Source organism: Eulemur rufifrons, chromosome 21 (genome assembly GCF_041146395.1).
Source record: "Eulemur rufifrons isolate Redbay chromosome 21, OSU_ERuf_1, whole genome shotgun sequence".
Taxonomy (NCBI): Eukaryota; Metazoa; Chordata; class Mammalia; order Primates; family Lemuridae; genus Eulemur; species Eulemur rufifrons.
In genome coordinates, this window is record NC_091003.1 from 26,071,293 (window position 1) to 26,090,985 (window position 19,693).

Consider the following 19,693-nt stretch of genomic DNA (forward strand, 5'->3'; position numbering starts at 1 on the left):
TCAAACTCCTGGGCTCAAGGGATCCTCCTGTCTCAGCCTCCCGGGTAGCTGGGACTACAGGCATGCACCACCACGCCCGGCTAATTTTTTCTATATATATTTTTAGCTGTCCATATAATTTCTTTCTATTTTTAGTAGAGGTGGGGTCTCGCTCTTGCTCAGGCTGGTCTCGAACTCCTGAGCTCAAACGATCCGCCTACCTCAGCCTCCCAGAGTGCTAGGATTACAGGCGTGAGCCACCGTGCCCGGCTACATTTCTTATATAATCAAAAACCTAATAAAAGACATCACGAAGCACAAGAAATTATCTTGATCAAATGCAAAATCTTTGTTTTCTAGGTCAATTATTTAAAAGGGAAAGAAAAATGTTCACATTCTCAAATACTCTAAAAAATTTTGTCGTCTTAGCAGAAAAGACCAAATTATAGTTTTGTATCAGTGGACTATTAATACTAATGCTAACTTCAATAGAAGCTTATAAATGATTCCATCCAATCTCAGCCAGTTTTGACCATACAAGATAATACTTCTTTTCCAAGATTCTTTCCTGTAAACCTTTTACAATTTTTTTAAAATATCTATCAGCACTTTTTTCCCCCTTTATTTTTCTCTTTCTCATTTTGGAAGAACCAGTCCTTCTATATTGATATAGAATCAATTACTCCCTACAGGGATTTTATAAATTAGTACTACCATCTGGAGATAGACGAATACCACATATACATAACATACAAACATACATACATGAACATACAGATAGATGCAAAGATCTTATAGTTTTCATTCTAAAATTTTAGTCATGAGTCCGTAAAACATAGTAATAGAAACTCAAGTGATTTATATCCAGTTATACTTTTATCTGAATTTCACCAGAAGGTGAAAGCTGGACAAATTGTTCCCTACTCAGTAACAGCTAAAGCTTTTTGCCAATGTTTTAAGACCTTCTGCCCTGATAGATAATCTCACGGAGGCACTCACTAAGTTTTAGGTGAGTGACTGAGGAAACATCCGGCAGCTTCTGAATGTCTCTAAAGCCCACCCAAGTAGAGAAAACATCAATTTCTGCTTCTAAATCGCCTTTTTTTATTTTCAGCCTCAAGTGATTGCTTTTGGGGGCCTATTATGGTTTGAATATTTGTCCCATCCAGAAATCATATTGAAATTTAATCCCCAATGTAGCACTATTGAGAGGTGGGGCCTTTAAGGAGTGATTGGGTCATAAAGGCTCTGCCCTTATGAATGGATTAATGAATTAATGGGTTATCGTGGGAGGGGAACTGGAGGCTTTATAAGAAGAGGAAGAAATGTCTGAGCTAGCACATTAACATGCTCAGCCTCGCCGTGTGGTACACTGTGCCGCTGCAGGAGTCTTCAGAGAGTCCGCGCCAGAAAGGAGGTTATGTGCGCCCTTGACTTCGGGCTTCTCAGCCTTTCAACTGTAAGAAATAAACTCCTATGAATTACCCAATTTTAGGTATTCTGTTATAAGCAACAGAAAACAGACTAAGGCGGGGTCCCTGAGTCTCTTGAGAACATGTGGCCTAAAGTTCAAGTGACTGAGGGGCTGTGGGGAAGAAGGGGGCCTGGCAGTAGGGACAGAGGACAGAGGGTATAGGAGTTTGAAGGGAGACGTACCCAAGGATTCAAGTAAACCAGAGGGCAAACTCATGCCAATGAGGAGGAGGTAGGCAGAGCTGGCAGAGCATATAGTCCACAGGGGTTCAAGAAGAGGGGATTCAGGTGACAGAGAGGTTCCCATGGGAGAAACAGGATCCAATAGAGAGAACAGAGAGGCCTCACAGTGAGCCAGGGAGTAGAGATGTCCAGCCTGGGGAGTCAGGGAATAATCCCCACCCAGAACAAGAAGCCAAGAAGACGTTCCAGTCCAGGAGATACCTTTCAAAAGAAGCCTGGGACACTAACCCAGCTTCAGAGACTGTATACCTTAAAATCAAAGTCTGTCCTTACCAGCTTGAACAAAAGTTTGTCCAGAGCAATGGTTCAGGAGTCTGACTCATCAACGGATCCCACAGTTAGGAGAGAAGACAAAGGTTGCAAAGATACACACTGAAGGGCCTTGGTGAGAGGCCTGAAGGTCCCATGATGAATCTGATTCTGAGTTGCAGCACCATAACTGTTAATGAAAAAAATTATTCAGTACCACTTGTTAAAGTACATATAGCATGGGCAAGTGGGAATTGGTAGCCACAGAACAAGGTGGGGGGCAGTGGGTGGAAAATGAATAAAAGAAAACATCAGGGGTAAGGGGAACTCTGGCTAAATTGACCTAACAGGATTCTTGCTGAAGACAGACGTCAGCAAGAATGATCAGAGATCACCTGGGAATGGCAGAGGATCAGATACTGAGGGTGATCAGAAATCAAAGTTATATGTGTGGGGGTTTGATAAACTGTTTTTTGTTTGTTTGTTTAAGATTGCACTCTGTCACCCAGGCTAGAATGCAGTGGCACAATCATAGCTCATTGTAGCCAAAAACTCTTGGGCTCAAGTGATCCTACCCCTTCAGCCTTCCGAATAACTGGCATGGCAGGCACACACCATCACGCCAGGCTAATTTATTTATGTAGAGATGGGGTCTCATTATGTCGCCCAGGATGGTCTCAAACTCCCGGCTCAAGCGATCCTCCAGCCTCCGTCTTCCAAGTAGCTGGGATTATAGGCGAGAGCCACTGTGCCTGGCCTACAGATGGGCCTAGGAGCTTGACTCAAGCTTGGCCAAGCAAAGAATCTTTTGTTAACACAATACTATTAACTAATCTACAGACCATATTTGAATTTTACCAATGGTAACCCACTAACATCCCTTTTGTGAGCATAGAGGGCCTGGATTCCATCTTGCAGTTTGTTATGTCTCCTTCAAACAAAGAGGGCTCCTCAGTCTGTTTTTGACTTGAATGATCCTGACACTTTTGAAAAGCACTGGCTGGTATTTTTTTTCCTTTGTCACCCAGGCTGGAGTGCAGTGGCACCATCACAGCTCACTATGGCCCTCCACTCCTCGGCTCAAGGGATCCTCCCGCCTCAGCCTCCGAGTAGCTGGGAGTACAGGCACGGGCCACTTCTTCGGGCTATTGGCCGGTAATTTTGCAGAATGCCCCTAATTTTGCCTTTGTCTGATCTTTCTTTATTCGGGTTCTGCCTTTTGGGCAGAAATACCCACAAATGAACCTATGTCCTTCTCTTGAGGTCCACAGTATGTCCTTTCACTGGTGCCTTTTTTCACTTCTATTGAAGCATAATTGCACATATGTCACGTCAAGTGTAGCACTCGCTAAGTCTGGTGACCTAGATCGCTGATTAATATTTACACTGGTGTCTCCCAGGTTTTTTTCCCACTGTAAAGCTATTTTCCCTCTGCAATTAATAAGTTTCTTGGGGGAGAAACTTTGCAACTGCGTATAAAGACACAACAAAAAAGGTTTCTCGTATTTCGCCACCATTCTTAGCACCCGGGTTTCGGTCTTTGGGTGCCGACAGGCGAGTTTCTGTGTCCGCCGTCCCTTCCACGCTTGGCCCGGGAAGTGCCCGCTCCACTCACACGCCCTCTCCGAGGCGGCTGATGCAGCGTCCGCAAACAGGGCAGCGCCCGCCGAGCACGCCCCGCGCTTTGTTCACCACCAAGTTTGACAAACTGACGCTCCTGACTGGATCCCGCGGGCCCGCGCGGCAGCGCCGCTCCCGGCGTCCCCCGCTCCCCTCTCCCGGCATCCCCCGCGCTCCCCGTTCCCGGCGCCCCCCGCGCCGCGGTCCTCCCCCCGGGAGCCCCGCCCGGGCGGCGACCGTTAGCGCGACCGCGGCCTGGCGCCTGGTCCCGCCCGCGCGGCCGCGCGATTGGGCCGCGCGCCGCGGACACGCGCGCCACGCGCCGCCGATTGGCGGGCTCCGCAGCCCGCTCGGCGGGTCCCCCAATGCGGGGCTGCCGTGCGCCCGGATTGGCCGCGCGCCGCCAAGGCCCGCCCTCCGCTCTCCCGGCGCGGCGGGCGGGTCCGCCGACCCGAGAGCCTGGGAGGCCTTTCCAGATGGCGGCGGCGGCCGGGCGGTGAGGATCTCCCTGCCGGGGTCGGGCTGCGGGCGGCTCGGGCAGGCCGCGGGGGCCGCAGGTAGGTGCGGGGCGCAAGGGGCGCCCCGCGGGCGGGCGGGCTGCGGCCTGCGCGGAGGCTCGACCTCCCTCCCGCCTCCCTCCCGACCGCGGCCGCGGCCCGGGCTGGGGCGGGGCGGGCGGGCCGCGCGGAGTCCGGCCTTTGTGAGGCAGCATGGCCGCGGGAGCGCGCGGGGTTCCGCCGGGCCGAGCCGGGGCGGGGGGCGGGGGGCGGGCCCGGGCCGGGCCGGGCGTCGCCGACACGCGTCGCTGTCCACCCGGGCACAGAGGCCGCTCTCCCGGTGAGCCCGAAGCCGTAGCATCGCTTTCAGGCGGGAAAGGTGTGGACAGGGACCGTGCTCGCCCAGGACCCTGCTGGCTTTAACACAGTTTGGGAACCCGAGAAGTCGCCCAAGTCCTTTTCTCCACCAAACGCTCCCGGATTGAGTGTCACATAGATATTTGGGATATGGTTTTATTGGAACAATGAACATGGTATAAATAAATGGAAGGTGGCAACCTGTTGACAGCGATTCCTGTCAAGTATCGTCAGATGGACTTGGGTTGCTCCCGGTAGGAATTCGATTTGCCGGTTTGCATGCTTGCATGTCCCCTGCTACCTGCCGCACGGCAGGCCCGGCTGTCGGCTGTTCGAGGCCAGCTGCTAGGCGAGGACCCGCTGTCTCCTAGCCGGACTGGACTCCAGTTGTGGGAGTGGCTCAAACCCTGTTGCAGGCCATCCCCCCCCAAAGGGGGTGAATGGCCAGCCTGGGGCACTGAGTGCCTGGTGTGAGCACAGGATGTGAGGCCCTGTGGAGGGTGACAAAAGGAACGGATGAGGTCATGCTGCACTGGGTTGGGCGGGCGGCTGCAGCATGAGAGGCTTGGCCGAAAAGCAGGCTCCGCCGCGCTGGACCCTCCGGCCGGCGCCTCGATGCCAGCACGGCAAGTAGACTCCAAGGAAGGGTGCTGTCCTAGTGTTGGTGTTACCTGGTGCCAGGGGCCCAGGGAGCCCACTGTGAAGTCTGCTGCTGGCCTGTGGCCCCGTTGACAAGGCAGAGTTTGCCACGTGCATGTGTCACTCCCCTGAGGCAGTGTTGAGGCCGAGGGGTGGGAGGGACCCCCTTTAAGCCCGTTATGGCCAGGCATTGTGTGCGGAGCACTTTCCAGGGCTTGTTTCACAGTTTTACCTTGACCTTGGGTGGGAAATGTGATTCTGACTGGCCCAGTCTTGGTCTCTCCTGTCACAGCTCCCTTTGTGATCTCATCCAGCCTCCTGGCTTTAATGTCACCTTTCCTTGACATCTTCCATGCCTCCATCTCCAGCCCTGGCCTCCTTTCTGAGCTCCAGCCTGCTGTTTCCAGCTGCTGCTTCCACATCTCCCTGTGTTACTGTGATGCCAGGTAGCCACGTCCAAACCAAACTCCACCTTCGCCTGCCAGAACTCTCCTGGGGCCTTTCTGAAGTCCCCTCAATCTGTCTCTTTCTTACGCCTTCGTGCAGCCCTCAGGAAGCCCCGTCACCTCACCTCCTACTTCCAACGACAGACCATTTCTCACCACTTACTGTCCTGGTCCAGGCTACCAAGTGAGCCTCTAATTCTCTTTGTTGTCACCCTTGATCCCACTTCCCACCCCCATCCACCCACCTGTAGTTTTTCTGGACACAGGGTGATTCTTTTAAACTGTAAGGTGGTATAAAAGTGAGGCAGTGTAGACTCCAGCTTGCCTTGGGGATAAGGCAGCGGCACCATTTCTAGCTGTGTGACCTTGAGCAAATGCTTTAACCTTTGTCACAGTGCTGGGTGAGGTAAAATGCTTACAGCACTTAGGACGGCCTGCCTGAGGGTGGGCTGCCACTGCTGTCTTTGGATCATGTGGCCCATCTCAAGATAGGAGCCACAGTCCTGGCAGCAGCCTGGGACACCTATCCCTGACCCACTTGCTCTCACCGCCCCGGCCCATTGTCAGGCTCCTGGGCACACAATCCAGCTCCCACACCGTGCTGCTGCCCTCGGGCCTTTGCTTTTCCTCTCAGTGTCACCTGGAATGTCCCTTCCTCCCAGCCTTGCTACCTACCTGGTCTCTGCCTTCAGGTGATGCTGGCTGTGAGGCCTTCTGTGATCCCCCTCTCTGAAGCTGCCTCCTCTTCCTCAGCCCTTCCCCTGTTTTGTTTTAGCTGGAAAACTCAGCATGTGTCGCAGTACATGCCTTTCCTAGTTGTTACTTGTCCATCTCACCCGCTACAATGTGAGCTCTGCGGGGCAGGGGTTTTGCGTGTCTTGTGTCTGCAGCGTCTGGGATGGTGTGTGGACCGCACGGAAGGCGATGAGTGGCTGCAGACAGCTTGCAGGGGGAGAGCCGGGGGCTTGTCTGGGACTGCCTGTCACTGAGTTCTGGGGCTGGGCAGGTTTCCCGCTTTCCCAGAGAGCGCATCCTCCCTGCCCTGGCTCCAGGACTCCCTGCCCTGCACCTCTTCCAGGCGCTGCCCTTTGGCAGTTTTCATCTTTGCTGGGTGCTCGCACACTGGCTGCTTCGGAGCCTTTTCACATGGTGGCAGCCTTCCTCCTCCCGTCCTCCCGTCCTCCCGTCCTCCCACCTCCTTGTGTCTTCTTCACGTTAGCTTTTGCTGCCCCAGAACCATGGATTGACTCACGAGGGTCTCTGCAGGACTGTCGGGTCGGAGGGCCTAGTCCTGGTCTTACTCGGGGTCTGGAGCACTGGGCATGCCGACCGGTGTGTCCCTTCTCTGAGGTGGTCTCTCTTGGTTGCCAGGAGACTGGCCTCACCCCACTTGGTGGTCCTCATGCCCACCTGGCTGCTGGCTGCAGCCTGCTCAGCGCCGCAGCACTCTGAGGGCCATGGTCAGCTCTGTGCTGTATTGCCTTGTTGCCGAGCACCTTTGATGGACGTGCCTTTGGGGAGGTGTTGTGTTAAATTCCTATTGAGTTAAAAAGTGTTAGGACATCTCAGAACCTAGAAATACAGTGACAGTGCAGTGGTCATTGCCCTGCCAACACGTCCAGATCCCGGGGGCCTTGTCGCTTGTTCACGTAGCGCCTCCCTCCAAGTAGACGGTTAGACACTAGTTGTGAAGTGTACTGATGACACCTAAAGCAGCCTGTGGTCTTCATGTCGTGTTACCTTCAAAGTACAACCACCATATTCTGTCCCCGCACCGTAAACTCCTCAAACGTGTGATATCTGCTGTCTCCTGTTACTTCTGGGAGTCTCTGGAGTAGTCCCTGAAACCAACCAGGCTGTCACATGGCGTGGGCATGCGTGTTGCATCTGCACCGTGTGCACAGCATGTGCATGGGTGTGTTTCTGTGCACGTTGCGGGGTGTGCATGCACGTGTGTGTCTGTCTGCATGTACTGCTCCTGCTGGGCCCCTGGGTTTTCTGGCTGCGCTGTCCCCCGCCCCGCCTTCCCTGCCCGTGGCAGCCGTCCCACCTGCCGTGCTTCCTCTGTAGTGAGGCTTCCTAGAGTTGCATCCTTAACCCCCGGGCTGCCATCCTCCTGTGGCCTGGCAGCTCGCTCCTCGTTGGTGTGTGTTGGCCGTCTGTCCCTGGGCCCATGACGGCGCCTGTCAGTCTCTGGAGCCTCCTGCTTAGGGGCTGGAATCCGTGTGTCCCTGCAGGGGAGGAGCCTTGCTCGTCTCAGTTCCCTCTTTTCTCTGCTCCCTGCCTCTGTTGGGTCAACCATGTGGCCAGTTATGTGGCACTGTTCTTGGTGTCTCCAGCCCCGTCGCCAGGGCCTCCTTTACACCTTTGTCCTCTGGCGCGGAAGACTGTCCCCTGCCTCGGGTGCAGTCGCCTCTGCCTGGCACGGCTGTCAGTGTCTTTTCTCAAATAGAGACCTAATTCTGACCCCAAAGTTGCTTCACCCTCGGTGGCTCCTGTTGTCCCCGTCGTGGAGCCAGGCTGCAGGTGGCACCCAGGACTCTCTGTGCCTTGGCTCCAGCTGTCTCTTGTAGCTCTCCCCAAAACCCTGGCAGGCTCCCTTCCCCACAGCCACTCACCCCTCTCCTCTACCAGAACAACTCTGCCGCCACCTCTGGTGACCTCAGCACGCTGCATCACTATCCCTGTCCACGTGCCACCTTGTGGGCCCAGGGCTGGTAGCGGGGCACCTGGCCATACCTCTGAGGCCCTAGTGCCGCAGAGCTGAGCTGAGGGCCTGGCGCTCGCCCTCTGACTGACCCAGCCCTTGCAGGTGAGTGGATTGACGTGCTCCGAAGGCCTGAGGGAGGCCACATGCCTTATGCGTGTTCCGGAAAGGGTGCTTCCCACCATGCTTGCTTACCTGTAGACTGAGGTAGGGCAGTGCTGTGGTACAGTTCAGGGTACATTTTTTTTTTATCCCTTTTGAGCCTTAAGATTATATTATTTTTGTGCTCCTGAAGTAGGAATTAAAGTGAACAGTTAATAAAATATTAAACTTTGGACTTAAATTATAATTTAGGTTCTAAAAGAAGAAAGCAAGGCTAGTTTGTTCTGATGCCTAACAGGTTCTCTTAGGCATATAATTTTAAGCTCTCTACTGCGCTGTGAATGGCGCTTGACTTTGACTTGGTACCCGGGAAGTGGAAGGTTTCTGTCATTTTGTGATGATACTTTTAAATTTCTTTGCAGGTGGAAGAAGAAAGGTGCCACTCCGGCATGAAGACAGACTCGCTTAGTCGCCAGTCACTTAAGCTGAGTGCATTGTGATTTCCAATAATTGAGGCAGTGGTTCTAAAAGCTGTCTACATTAATGAAAAGAGCAATGTGGCCAGCTTGACTAAGCCGCCAGCGCACAGCGCGGCAGGACGCGCCCGGGTTTCGGCGGACTTTGCATGTTAGCTGTGTAGATTTATGTGAGGGCTTGTAAAACTCTGGTCTTTTAAAGTAGTCTTAAGCGCTTTTAATATGGAGACAGATGAGAGCCCCTCTCTGCTCCCGTGTGGGCCCGCAGGAGAAGCGGTGATGGAGAGCCGAGCTCGCCCCTCCCCAGCGCTGCCCCGTGAGCAGTCTCCACCACCTCCCCTGCAAACGTCCAGTGGTGCAGAGGTAATGGACGTTGGCTCTGGTGGTGATGGACAGTCCGAACCCCCTGCTGAGGACCCCTTCAACTTCTACGGAGCTTCTCTTCTCTCCAAAGGATCCTTCTCTAAGGGCCGCCTCCTCATAGACCCGAACTGTAGTGGCCACAGCCCGCGCACCGCCCGGCACGCACCTGCGGTCCGGAAGTTCTCCCCTGACCTTAAGTTGCTTAAGGATGTAAAGATTAGCGTGAGCTTTACTGAGAGTTGCAGGAGTAAGGACAGAAAGGTGCTGTACACAGGAGCGGAGCGCGACACGCGGGCAGAGTGCGGTCTGCTCCTCAGCCCTGTCAGTGGGGACGTGCATGCTTGTCCCTTTGGCGGGAGTGTTGGTAATGGGGTAGGCATAGGGGGTGAGAGTGCAGATAAGAAGGATGAGGAGAATGAGCTGGATCAGGAAAAGAGAGTGGAGTATGCAGTGCTCGATGAGTTAGAAGATTTTACTGACAATTTGGAGCTAGATGAAGAAGGAGCAGGCGGGTTCACGGCTAAAGCAATCGTTCAAAGAGACAGAGTGGACGAAGAGGCCTTGAATTTCTCCTACGAGGTATGTTGGCGACCCCTTCTTTGGTGGGCTCTTAGCAATCCCAAAGGGGTTTGGGAATTGCAGCATCTTTTAAAAGCAGGGAAATTTAAAAAATGAAATGCCTTATGAGGTGGGATAATGTTAATGTGGAGAAGAGAAAGATGTAAGGAGTCCGGATTTTTAAAGTTTTGTTAACGAAACGTTTGGCCAACGGGTTGGCCTTGAACCCTTTATCCAGCCTGAGTCGGCAGGTGCTGCTGAGAAGCGCTCCTTGGCGGTGTGTGCACCTGGACCAGGTGTGTTGGCATCAGCTTTCGGTCTCATCCCGTTTGTTTTTCAGATGACCACACGCCCTAAGGGCACACCTAGGCCCCCTTGAGCGCAGCTCTCTCTGTGTCTGTTCTGGTGGACACGGCTGGGCTTGCCCGTCGTGCAGGAACTCGGGCTCCGGGCCGTGGTACCTGAACAGCATGTTTTGCAGGATGACTTTGACAACGATGTGGATGCTCTGCTGGAAGAAGGCCTTTGTGCTCCCAAAAAGAGACGAACAGAGGAGAAATACGGAGGAGACAGCGACCATCCCTCTGATGGAGAGACGAGCGTGCAGCCGATGATGACCAAGATTAAGACAGTGCTCAAAAGTGAGTCGACGGCACAGGAGCAGTGCGCTCTTCCAGGGCAGGGGAAGGGCAGCTGCTTCCTTCAGAAAGATGCTCTGGCCGGGCACAGTGGCTCGCGCCTGTAATCCCAGCACTTTGGGAGGCTGAGGCAGGAGGATTGCTTGAGGTCAGGAGTTTGAGACGAGCCTTGGCAATACAGCAAGACCCTGTCTCTACATAAACTGAAAATCAGTCAGGCATGGTAGTGCGTGCCTGTAGTCCTGGGTACTCTGGAGAGTGAGGCCGGAGGATCACTTGAGCCCAGATGCTGGAGGCTACAGTGAACTATGATCGTACCACTGCACTCTAACCTGGGCAACAGAGCGAGACCCTGTCTCTTAAAAAAAAAATGCTTTGAAGGCCCTCTGGTGCCAGGCAGTGGGCTGGGTGGAGGCATGTGTTTGTGGACAGGACAGTCATGCCTGAGGGCAAAACAGACCAGATTTGGGATGCCTGCTGACGCACAGCCCAGGAGCAGATCCTGGGAGGTGCCGTGGAAAGCACAGAGCGGGGGGTGGGGACACTGTGCAGAGGAATGGGGAGGGGCTTCTCAGGGAGCAGGAGCAGACCCCAGGGAGGGGCCATTGGTGTGTGCTGGGAGCCAAGACCAGAGGTGGGTGCTCAGTGAAGTAGCAGGTGGCGGTCCAGGTTTTTGTTTTAAGCCAGGTGTCACAGAAGCCACCAGAAGTGGGTGGGCATTACCCGATTTTTGTTTGAAAGTGTGGCACTTGTGTTTTTGGTGGGCAGGGGAAGCTCCCTGGGTAGAGGTGGAGGTGTTTTGGAGGTACAGGTGGTGGGACTTGCACTTTGATTTTGGGGAGAGCAGTTGGAAGGTGCCCAGAGTAGCTTCGTGAGGCTCTGTCTTGGATGCGGTGCAGGTGTGGGAGGAGTCGGGCTTGGTGGCCTAGAGGCACCTGGAGTGCCCCAGTGGAGGTGTCGGGCTCGGTAGAGGGTCTGAAAAGGCTCACGGGGACTCGGGCACACAGGTGAGACCCAGGGCTGAGGGCCATGGTGCAGAAGGTGGCAAGGTGCGACTGGGAGGAAAGCAAGAGGTGGGTGGCACAAGACCCCTGTCCTTGGGCTGCTGAGAGGATGGCCCGCAGCCCCAGGGGTCATGTGCTTCTGCCCATGTAGTTGAGCAGGAGGACTGTTGGGATAGGCGGTGACAGGCAGGATGAACCTGGGGCTGCAGCTTCTGGAAGAGGCAGGGGCAGTCTGCCTTGGTGCCTGGAGAGCGGGCTCCTGCCCCTCTGTGGCTTCAGCAGGCCCACTCCAAGCAGGGAAGCCCGTGCCCATTCTGTGCGGCCCACAGGTCAGAGCAGGCCTGGCCTGCCTACCTGGGTGCTCATGCATGGGCAGCTGCGCGTGAGCTCTTCAGGTGCCTGGGCTGACTTTGTGTCCGCTGACTGTCACAGAGGAGCAGCCTGGCTAGACCTGTGTCCCGTCTTGTGCTTGGCTCTCTATTCCATTTGCTGCTTCTCCTGACTTAGCCCAGAGCTGCAGCGAGGCAGCTCCGTGTTGGCAGAGCCCCTGGGGAGAGCACCCCATGGTGTGCATGTACCCCGACCTGTGTCACTCCCTCCCTGGGGCTGTCACCTGACGGGTCTGTGTGCAGGTGCCAGGCCCAGGGTGAGGGCTGTGGCTGGGTCCTGGCCGTGAAGTGCCACTTCTTTCCTGAGAGTCACTGGAACCTTTTTCCCCGCATATATTTTTTTAGATTTCACTTGCTTTTTTTTTTTTCTTTTGTTTCTAAATTTTTAATTTGTTCCCAATACCTACAAGAAAATTAGTTTTAGTTAAATCTTTGCTTTATGCTCTTTCTAGCAATAGGTCCGTCAGACAGGTGTTGAGTGGATGATAAATCTTAAACCTCTAGCTCATGACTGCCTGGAAGGGGTTGGGAAGGGTGTCTTAAAACCCGTTTAGAGACTTACAGATTCCATGTAGTGTTTCGTGTGCTGGTGAGAGTATGTAGCTCAGTTACAATAAAGACTCGTCACCTGGTCACTGGGAGCAGCAGCTGACAGACATGCAGTTGATCAGCAAAGCTGACCCAGCCCTGGCGCGCCCCTGGCCGTGGCCAAGCGGGCAGGAGGGGACCGCAGCATCCGTGGTGCTCACCAGCTGTGGAGGCAGGCGCTGAGGACTTGTGTCCAGCACAGCCCTGTTCTGTGCTCCTTCATGTGTTGGTTTGACACATTTCATTACCACGTTGTGCCACATGCTGTCCTGGGCCCTGGGGGCACGGCAGTGAGCAAGGTGGACAGGAGCTTAGGTTCTCTGGGAAGACCCAGGTAAACACGTACACAAACATGGAGCAGTTTCATGTGCAGGAGGCGCCGTGGCAACAGTTCTAAGTGTTTTTAAAGTGATCATGGCATGTTCTCATCTTCCGTGCAGGTCGTGGCCGCCCACCTACGGAGCCGCTGCCCGACGGGTGGATCATGACATTCCATAACTCCGGAGTCCCCGTGTACCTACACAGAGAGTCTCGGGTGGTCACCTGGTCCAGGCCATACTTCTTGGGAACGGGAAGCATACGGGTAGGGGAGGCATCAGTCGTGACTTTAGGCTTGTAAGTTCTCAGACCAAAACGTGCACATCTACACACACTGCACTGTAGCCAAGCAGAGGCTGGTGAAAGCCCTCAGATTTTCAGACCTCTGGGGTCACCCTTGTGATCTGTGTTGCACTCTCTGTCCACAGAAGCATGACCCTCCTCTGAGCAGCATCCCTTGCCTGCATTATAAGAAAATGAAGGACAACGAAGAGCGGGAGCAAAGTAGTGAGCTCACCCCCAGTGGGGAAGTGTCCCCCGTCAAGCCCCTGACCCGATCTGCAGAGCTGGAGTTCCCCCTGGACGACCCCGACTCCGTGGGCACTGACTCAGGACCCCCGGATGAGAAGGACCCACTAGGGGCTGAGGCGGCCCCCGGGGCCCTGGGGCAGGTGAAGGCCAAAGTTGAGGTGTGCAAAGATGAATCAGTTGGTAAGTTTCCTGAAGGAGCTTTGTCCTTGCTGCCCGGGACCTGCCTGTGGGAGTGCAGCTGCATCTGTGCCTTCCTGGGGTCTCGTTCCTCCTGCTAAAGGCCGTCGTCCCTAGTTCCTCTCTGTGTCTCTAGGAAGGTGCGTGCCCGTCCTCTCGTGGGGTGGGAAGGCCTGTCTCCCTGCTGTGCGAGAACCCGCCTGGGGCAGCTCCCCGGGCCCCTGGCCTGGGCTCCGCAGAGCTGCACGCTGCGGCTGCTTTGGGGAAGTGGCTGCCAGCCCAGCCCACGGGCCTTCGGCTCTTTGGTCACTTGTATGATCTTCCTGGAAGCCTTGCTATTTCAGTAGGATTTGCTCATGCGATATGGTTTTGATTTTTCCTGACGAGCTCAGAGTGAGCCTCTTCGATGCATGTACTCAGCGTTGGGAGGCTGTCGCTGCTCTGTGACGGTTCCCTCCTAATTCCTGCTGTTGCTTTCGCACGTGTGCTGGTGTTTCTCCTTCTCTTCCACATCTTTTAGCTTAGTTCTATCCATTCGACTCTTAGCTCTCTCTTCAGTGGTGGCAAATCTCTTTCAGCCCACCTGCTGGGCCCCTCTCAAAGAGCACTTTCCATGTTCTGGGTTTCTGGTCGTCTGTGTATTGCTGCCCAGCCTGTCCTGTAACTCTGGAGCGTGAGGTGCCCTAGGAGAGCTGGCTGGGGTGGGAGCTGTTGCCGAGGATGGGGAGGTGGCCTGGGAAGAGCTGTGACAAGCACAGAGGCCCCCAGGCAGGGAGCTGGCTGGTGTGTTACTGCGTGTGGAAGTGGCCGGAGGAAGAAAGCAAGGTGGTCAGAGAGGTGTGGGACCACCAGTGCACGGGGCCTGAGTTGCTGCTGGTAGTCAGGCATTGGTTTTCATACAGGGAGAAGGTGCGGACGGCCATCTGATTTTTTTTTTTTTTTGGCTTCCTTTTTTCCTTTTCATTTTTAGGATTTTTTTTTTTTTTTTTTTTTTTTTTATAATTTTATTTTTTTTTTTTTTGAGACAGAGTCTCACTCTGTTGCCCGGGCTAGAGTGAGTGCCGTGGCTTCAGCCTAGCTCACAGCAACCTCAAACTCCTGGGCTCAAGCGATCCTCCTGCCTCAGCCTCCCAAGTAGCTGGGACTACAGGCATGTGCCACCATGCCCGGCTAATTTTTTGTATATATATATTTTAGTTGTCCATATAATTTGTTTCTATTTTTAGTAGAGACGGGGTCTCACTCTTGCTCAGGCTGGTCTCGAACTCCTGACCTCGAGTGATCCACCCGCCTCGGCCTCCCAGAGTGCTAGGATTACAGGCGTGAGCCACCGTGCCCGGCCTCCTTTTCATTTTTATATTCTTGATTTTGTTCCAGATAAAGGCTATCCCAGAAATTTGTCCATAAGTGACCTGCCAGAATGATCTGTGCTGGCAGAGTGAGGGACCTGATTCTTTGCTTTTGCTGCCCTTTGAAGGGATGGGAAAAGGGAATGGGTGTCAGGTGGCCTGTTTACTGGGCGGCCTGTCCCTGTCCTCTGCACTAGGTTGTGGGGACGTGACTCCTACATCAGAAGTTTAGTAATTGGGTTCTCTGGTAATCTTGGACAGATCTTGAGGAATTTCGGAACTACCTGGAGAAACGTTTTGACTTTGAGCAAGTTACTGTGAAAAAATTCAGGACTTGGGCTGAGCGGCGGCAGTTCAACCGAGAAATGAAGCGGAAACAGGCTGAGTCTGAGAGGCCCATCTTGCCGGCCAATCAGAAGCTGATCACTTTATCCGTGCAAGATGCACCCACAAAGAAAGGTGCGTCGGGCTTCCAGATTTTAATGTCAACAGATGGATTATGCTATTGTTTCTAAGTTGACGTGTATAAGAGTGTATGTCCTATGAATTGCATTTCATTCAAAGCTTATGTTTATCCCGTGAATGCAGAATCTGCCACGCTCCTGGTTGTGGGCCCTAGTTAGTGATTCAGTAGTGCGACACTGCCAGGTCCCCGAGTGCTTGCAGCAGTGCTTCCCACTGTTGCTGAGATGGTCTTTCTTGTCACAGAATTTGTCATTAACCCCAATGGGAAATCTGAGGTCTGCATCCTGCACGAGTACATGCAGCGAGTCCTCAAGGTCCGCCCTGTTTATAATTTCTTTGAATGCGGTAAGTTTGACCTTCCCTGTTCCAGTCCTAAAGCGTCACACACGTCACTCGGTCAGGGCTGGGGAGGTGGGGGCTGGCCGTGAGCCCTGTCCTGCTGGCGTGGAAGGAGCGTGCAGGGCAGAGACAGGCGCGCTGCAGTCAAGCTTCGTCCTCATGGAGCTCGCCCTGCCCGCGGGGAATGGTTCTGCTTTCCCTTTCCAGTCTGCCCCGTCTGCCTCGCTGGCTCCTGCCCTGTGTTGTCACAGAGCCTCCTTGTGAGGAGCTGCCCCACTGTCACTGTGTCCTTTCCCTGGTCTCCCGGCACCCCCGGGTGGCCGAAGGGTTCTTGGGCCTGCACTTCCCTGCAGCTGCGTCTCCCATGGGCATCCTCGCCACACCTTTGTGAAGACCACTGTGTCTTCCCCTTGGAAGCCAAAGCCCAGAGCGTCACTCATCATTTGGGTGTGTTTCTTTGGCAGACCACATCTTGTGCTTCCCCTCCTGCCAGTCCTGTGACCGTCTTTCATAGACGTTGGTCCCTGTCCCAGGAGGCTCTGCCGCCAGCCTCTTGCCTTCTCTCTGCTCCCCACCCCACCATCCCCCATTTCCCTCGATTGCCCGGCTGTGCCCTCTGCTGCTGACTGCCCGTGGCCCTGCCTCCGTGCCTCAGGAGCCCCCAGGTCTCTGCAGGGCAGCTCCTGACTCCTCCTCATCTGTTGGTGTGGGCAGACTGTGTGTGGCACATGCTGTTAACGTCTTGGCAAGTGTGTTTTAAAACAAGTAATTTTAATTTTAAGAGAACCCAAGTGAGCCTTTTGGTGCCTCGGTGACCATTGATGGTGTGACTTACGGATCTGGAACTGCAAGCAGCAAAAAACTTGCGAAGAATAAAGCTGGTAATGTGCCCGCTGGGGGGGGGGGGGCGGGTCTCAGGGACACGTGTGCCTGGTCATGTGCCTGCTGGGGGTGGGGGGCGGGTCTCAGGGACACGTGCACCTGGTCATGTGCCTGCTGGGAGGGGGCGGGTCTCAGGGACACATGCGCCTGGTCATGTGCCTGCTGGGGGAGGTCTCAGGGATACGTGTGCCTGGTCATGTGCCTGCTGGGGGGGCGGGGTCTCAGGGACACATGCGCCTGGTCATGTGCCTGCTGGGGGTGGGTCTCAGGGACACGTGTGCCTGGTCATGTGCCTGCTGGGGGTGGGTCTCAGGGACACATGCGCCTGGTCATGTGCCTGCTGGGGGTGGGGGGCGGGTCTCAGGGACACGTGCACCTGGTCATGTGCCTGCTGGGAGGGGGCGGGTCTCAGGGACACATGCGCCTGGTCATGTGCCTGCTGGGGGAGGTCTCAGGGATACGTGTGCCTGGTCATGTGCCTGCTGGGGGGGCGGGGTCTCAGGGACACATGCGCCTGGTCATGTGCCTGCTGGGGGTGGGTCTCAGGGACACGTGTGCCTGGTCATGTGCCTGCTGGGGGTGGGTCTCAGGGACACATGCGCCTGGTCATGTGCCTGCTGGGGGCGGGTCTCAGGGACGCATGTGCCTGGTCATGTGCCTGCTGGGGGAGGTCTCAGGGACACGTGTTCCTGGTCATGTGCCTGCTGGGGGGGGGGGTCTCAGGGACACGTGTTCCTGGTCATGTGCCTGCTGGGGGGGGGTCTCAGGGACACGTGGGCCTGGTCATGTGCCTGCTGGGGGGGGTCTCAGGGACACGTGTTCCTGGTCATGTGCCTGCTGGGGGGGGTCTCAGGGACACGTGTGCCTGGTCATGTGCCTGCTGGGGGCGGGTCTCAGGGACACGTGTTCCTGGTCATGTGCCTGCTGGGGGGGGGTCTCAGGGACACGTGTGCCTGGTCATGTGCCTGCTGGGGGCGGGTCTCAGGGACACGTGTTCCTGGTCATGTGCCTGCTGGGGGAGGGGTCTCAGGGATACATGTGCCTGGTCATGTGCCTGCTGGGAGGGGGCGGGTCTCAGGGACACGTGCGCCTGGTCATGTGCCTGCTGGGGGGGTGTCTCAGGGACACGCCCCTGCCACCTCTGCTTCTCCCACCATGGGTAGGCAGGGGCTGAGCAGTGGTGGCAGGTGGGGGGTGTGGGTGGGACACATTCATTTTATTTATATAGTCATCTACTTTGATTTTTAAAATTACATGCTCATTGGGAAAAACTCAAATAGAGTGAAATGTGAGACTTAAAACTAGAAGGCCCCTCTCTGCTGAGGGACACCTGGGCTGGTATGTCCGTTTCTTATCTCAGCCCCAGACGGATTTGGGGGTGTGCTCAGAGCTAACTGGCCTGTGTTGGGTACACACTGTAGCACAAGTTTGTTTTTAAACTGAGCAAATGTGGGCACACAAGGAGAGAAGTGTCGGATCAGCATGCTTCCAGCATTCTCCAGTGGTTTGACATTTATGGGGACTCTTTCCTGAGTCCTTCAGACTCCAGATTTGGGAGTCACCACAGTTGCTCACAGGATAGCATATACCCTTGAAAGCTTGTGTCTGGACCACGTCCTTCCTGTTAGCTTTTGTGCTGGCACTAGTCACGGCCGGCACTAGAACGGCCAGCACTAGTCACGGCGGGCGCTAGTCATGGCCGGCACTAGAACGGCCAGCACTAGAACGGCGGGCGCTAGTCACGGCCGGCACTAGTCACGGCGGGCACTAGTCATGGCCGGCACCAGTCACGGCCGGCACCAGTAACAGTGGGCACTAGTCACGGCCGGCACTAGTCACGGCTGGCACCAGTAACAGTGGGCGTTTTTTTGCAGGAGACCGTTCTGCCCCAGCATCAGGGTCATTTGGCCTCTTCTGAGGTGGGAGCCACATTGCAGAGTGGTGTTGGGTGCACCCCAGGCAGTCACACCTTCAGGTCGATTCTTGGGGTTGATACCATTGCTGTGTCTCCCAAAGCAGGTCTCAAAGCAGGAAGTGTGTCAGTTGTATCCTGGTCACGCTAGGTCTTAGGGACAGTGCAGGTGTCTTTTGCTCATGGGAATCAGAGTGTCCCTCAGTGTTGCTTCCTTTCAATGGCAGATGCTGAGGACGGTTGGGAGCCTTCTGCGTTGTAGTTACTGCCTGTCCTTTCCTCTGCGCCACTGTCCTGGGTGTGCACACGTCTCCCTAGTCACCAAGAAGGACTGCTGTCTTAGATTCTGCCTAAAAGACTTTTTCAGCTCAACAGACTGGGTGTTAGCAAGGTTTTGAGCCGATTACCTGTCGGGTGGGGCCTGGCACAGGGATGGAGAGGCCCTGGGGAGCTCTTTCCCTCGTGCTGAAATCCACTTCCCCTGCCCAGACTGCCCGCCCTCCGTCAGTGTCTCTGTTTGGATCTCCTGCAGCACTTAGAGCTCTGCAGGGTCAGACTGAGCTGAGCCACCAGCCCTCTGGCTGTTGCACCCCAGCCCTGTGGCCGTGATAGCCCTGCTCACGTGGTGCCTGTGCTCTGAGCCCTGGGCTGTCCCTGTGCTCTTCCCTGCAGACACTCTCCAGAGTGTCCCACAGTCCTGGCCGTGGCAGGCCCTGCCACTGCTGCCTGGTCTGGATGCTCGCAGCCACCTGCTCCGTGGCCTTCCTGCTCGGTCCAGGGCCTACTGAGCCGTTTTTTTATACACCACCCAAAAGATTCCCTAGAACGCGGGTCTGAGCCCCTCTCCCCTTGCTCCAGGACCCCTGGGTGAGAGAGCACAGGCTCTCCATGTGGCTCGTGGGCTTCCTGCAGCCTGCCCCCCGTCTCCTGTCCTCAGGGTGGGCTCTTCCCTCTGTGCTCTCCTGACCCTGCCTCTGAAGTGCTGCCACTCCCTGGGGCCCTCACTTCCCCTGAGCTGTGGGACGGAAGCCAGCGCACAGCTCATTCTGCAGCTGAGTGGCATGTCTGCCTGAGCCCTGGGAAGAGGGCCATGCCCAGGCCTCACCCTCTGGCTTTTCTTTCCCCGTAGCCCGAGCCACCCTGGAAATCCTCATCCCTGACTTTGTTAAACAGACCTCTGAGGAGAAGCCCAAGGACAGTGAGGAGCTTGAGGTGAGTGTCTTGGTCCTGCCCGCTAGAGCTGCGCCGCACTTCAGCCACCCACTCTGTTGGCATGACCCGGGACTGCCTGCGGGCTATGCTTGTGCCCTCCACACCCTGTGCCAAGGATTTAGTCCAGGTCATTCTGTTCGTATTTCATAAAAGAGGAAACTTGGTTGTCTTTGTGCAGGC

General features: G+C 55.3%; 1 protein-coding gene and 1 long non-coding RNA gene across 4 annotated transcripts in view; one reads left to right on the forward strand and one right to left on the reverse strand.

The window, feature by feature from the left end:
• Positions 1 to 959: 959 nt before the first annotated feature.
• On the reverse strand, positions 960 to 3,697 carry LOC138401759 (uncharacterized). The gene is made up of 3 exons (XR_011236547.1): positions 3,560 to 3,697; positions 1,969 to 2,134; positions 960 to 1,436 (listed from the first exon to the last, which is right to left on the reverse strand). It is a non-coding gene; the product is annotated as an uncharacterized lncRNA (long non-coding RNA).
• A 336-nt stretch (positions 3,698 to 4,033) lies between these two features.
• Positions 4,034 to 19,693, forward strand: part of DGCR8 (DGCR8 microprocessor complex subunit) — a 30,881-nt gene continuing 15,221 nt past the window's right edge. For 2 of the 3 annotated variants that reach the window (XM_069496712.1, XM_069496714.1), the window contains exons 1-9: positions 4,042 to 4,121; positions 8,735 to 9,730; positions 10,191 to 10,350; positions 12,769 to 12,911; positions 13,075 to 13,357; positions 14,965 to 15,162; positions 15,412 to 15,513; positions 16,290 to 16,388; positions 19,431 to 19,513. In XM_069496712.1, coding sequence (XP_069352813.1) covers positions 9,011 to 9,730; positions 10,191 to 10,350; positions 12,769 to 12,911; positions 13,075 to 13,357; positions 14,965 to 15,162; positions 15,412 to 15,513; positions 16,290 to 16,388; positions 19,431 to 19,513 — 1,788 coding nt within the window. In that variant the 5' untranslated portion in view covers positions 4,042 to 4,121; positions 8,735 to 9,010. Of the gene's footprint in view, positions 4,122 to 8,734; positions 9,731 to 10,190; positions 10,351 to 12,768; positions 12,912 to 13,074; positions 13,358 to 14,964; positions 15,163 to 15,411; positions 15,514 to 16,289; positions 16,389 to 19,430; positions 19,514 to 19,693 lie in introns of all 3 variants that reach the window. The other variant, XM_069496713.1, reaches the window with a different exon arrangement.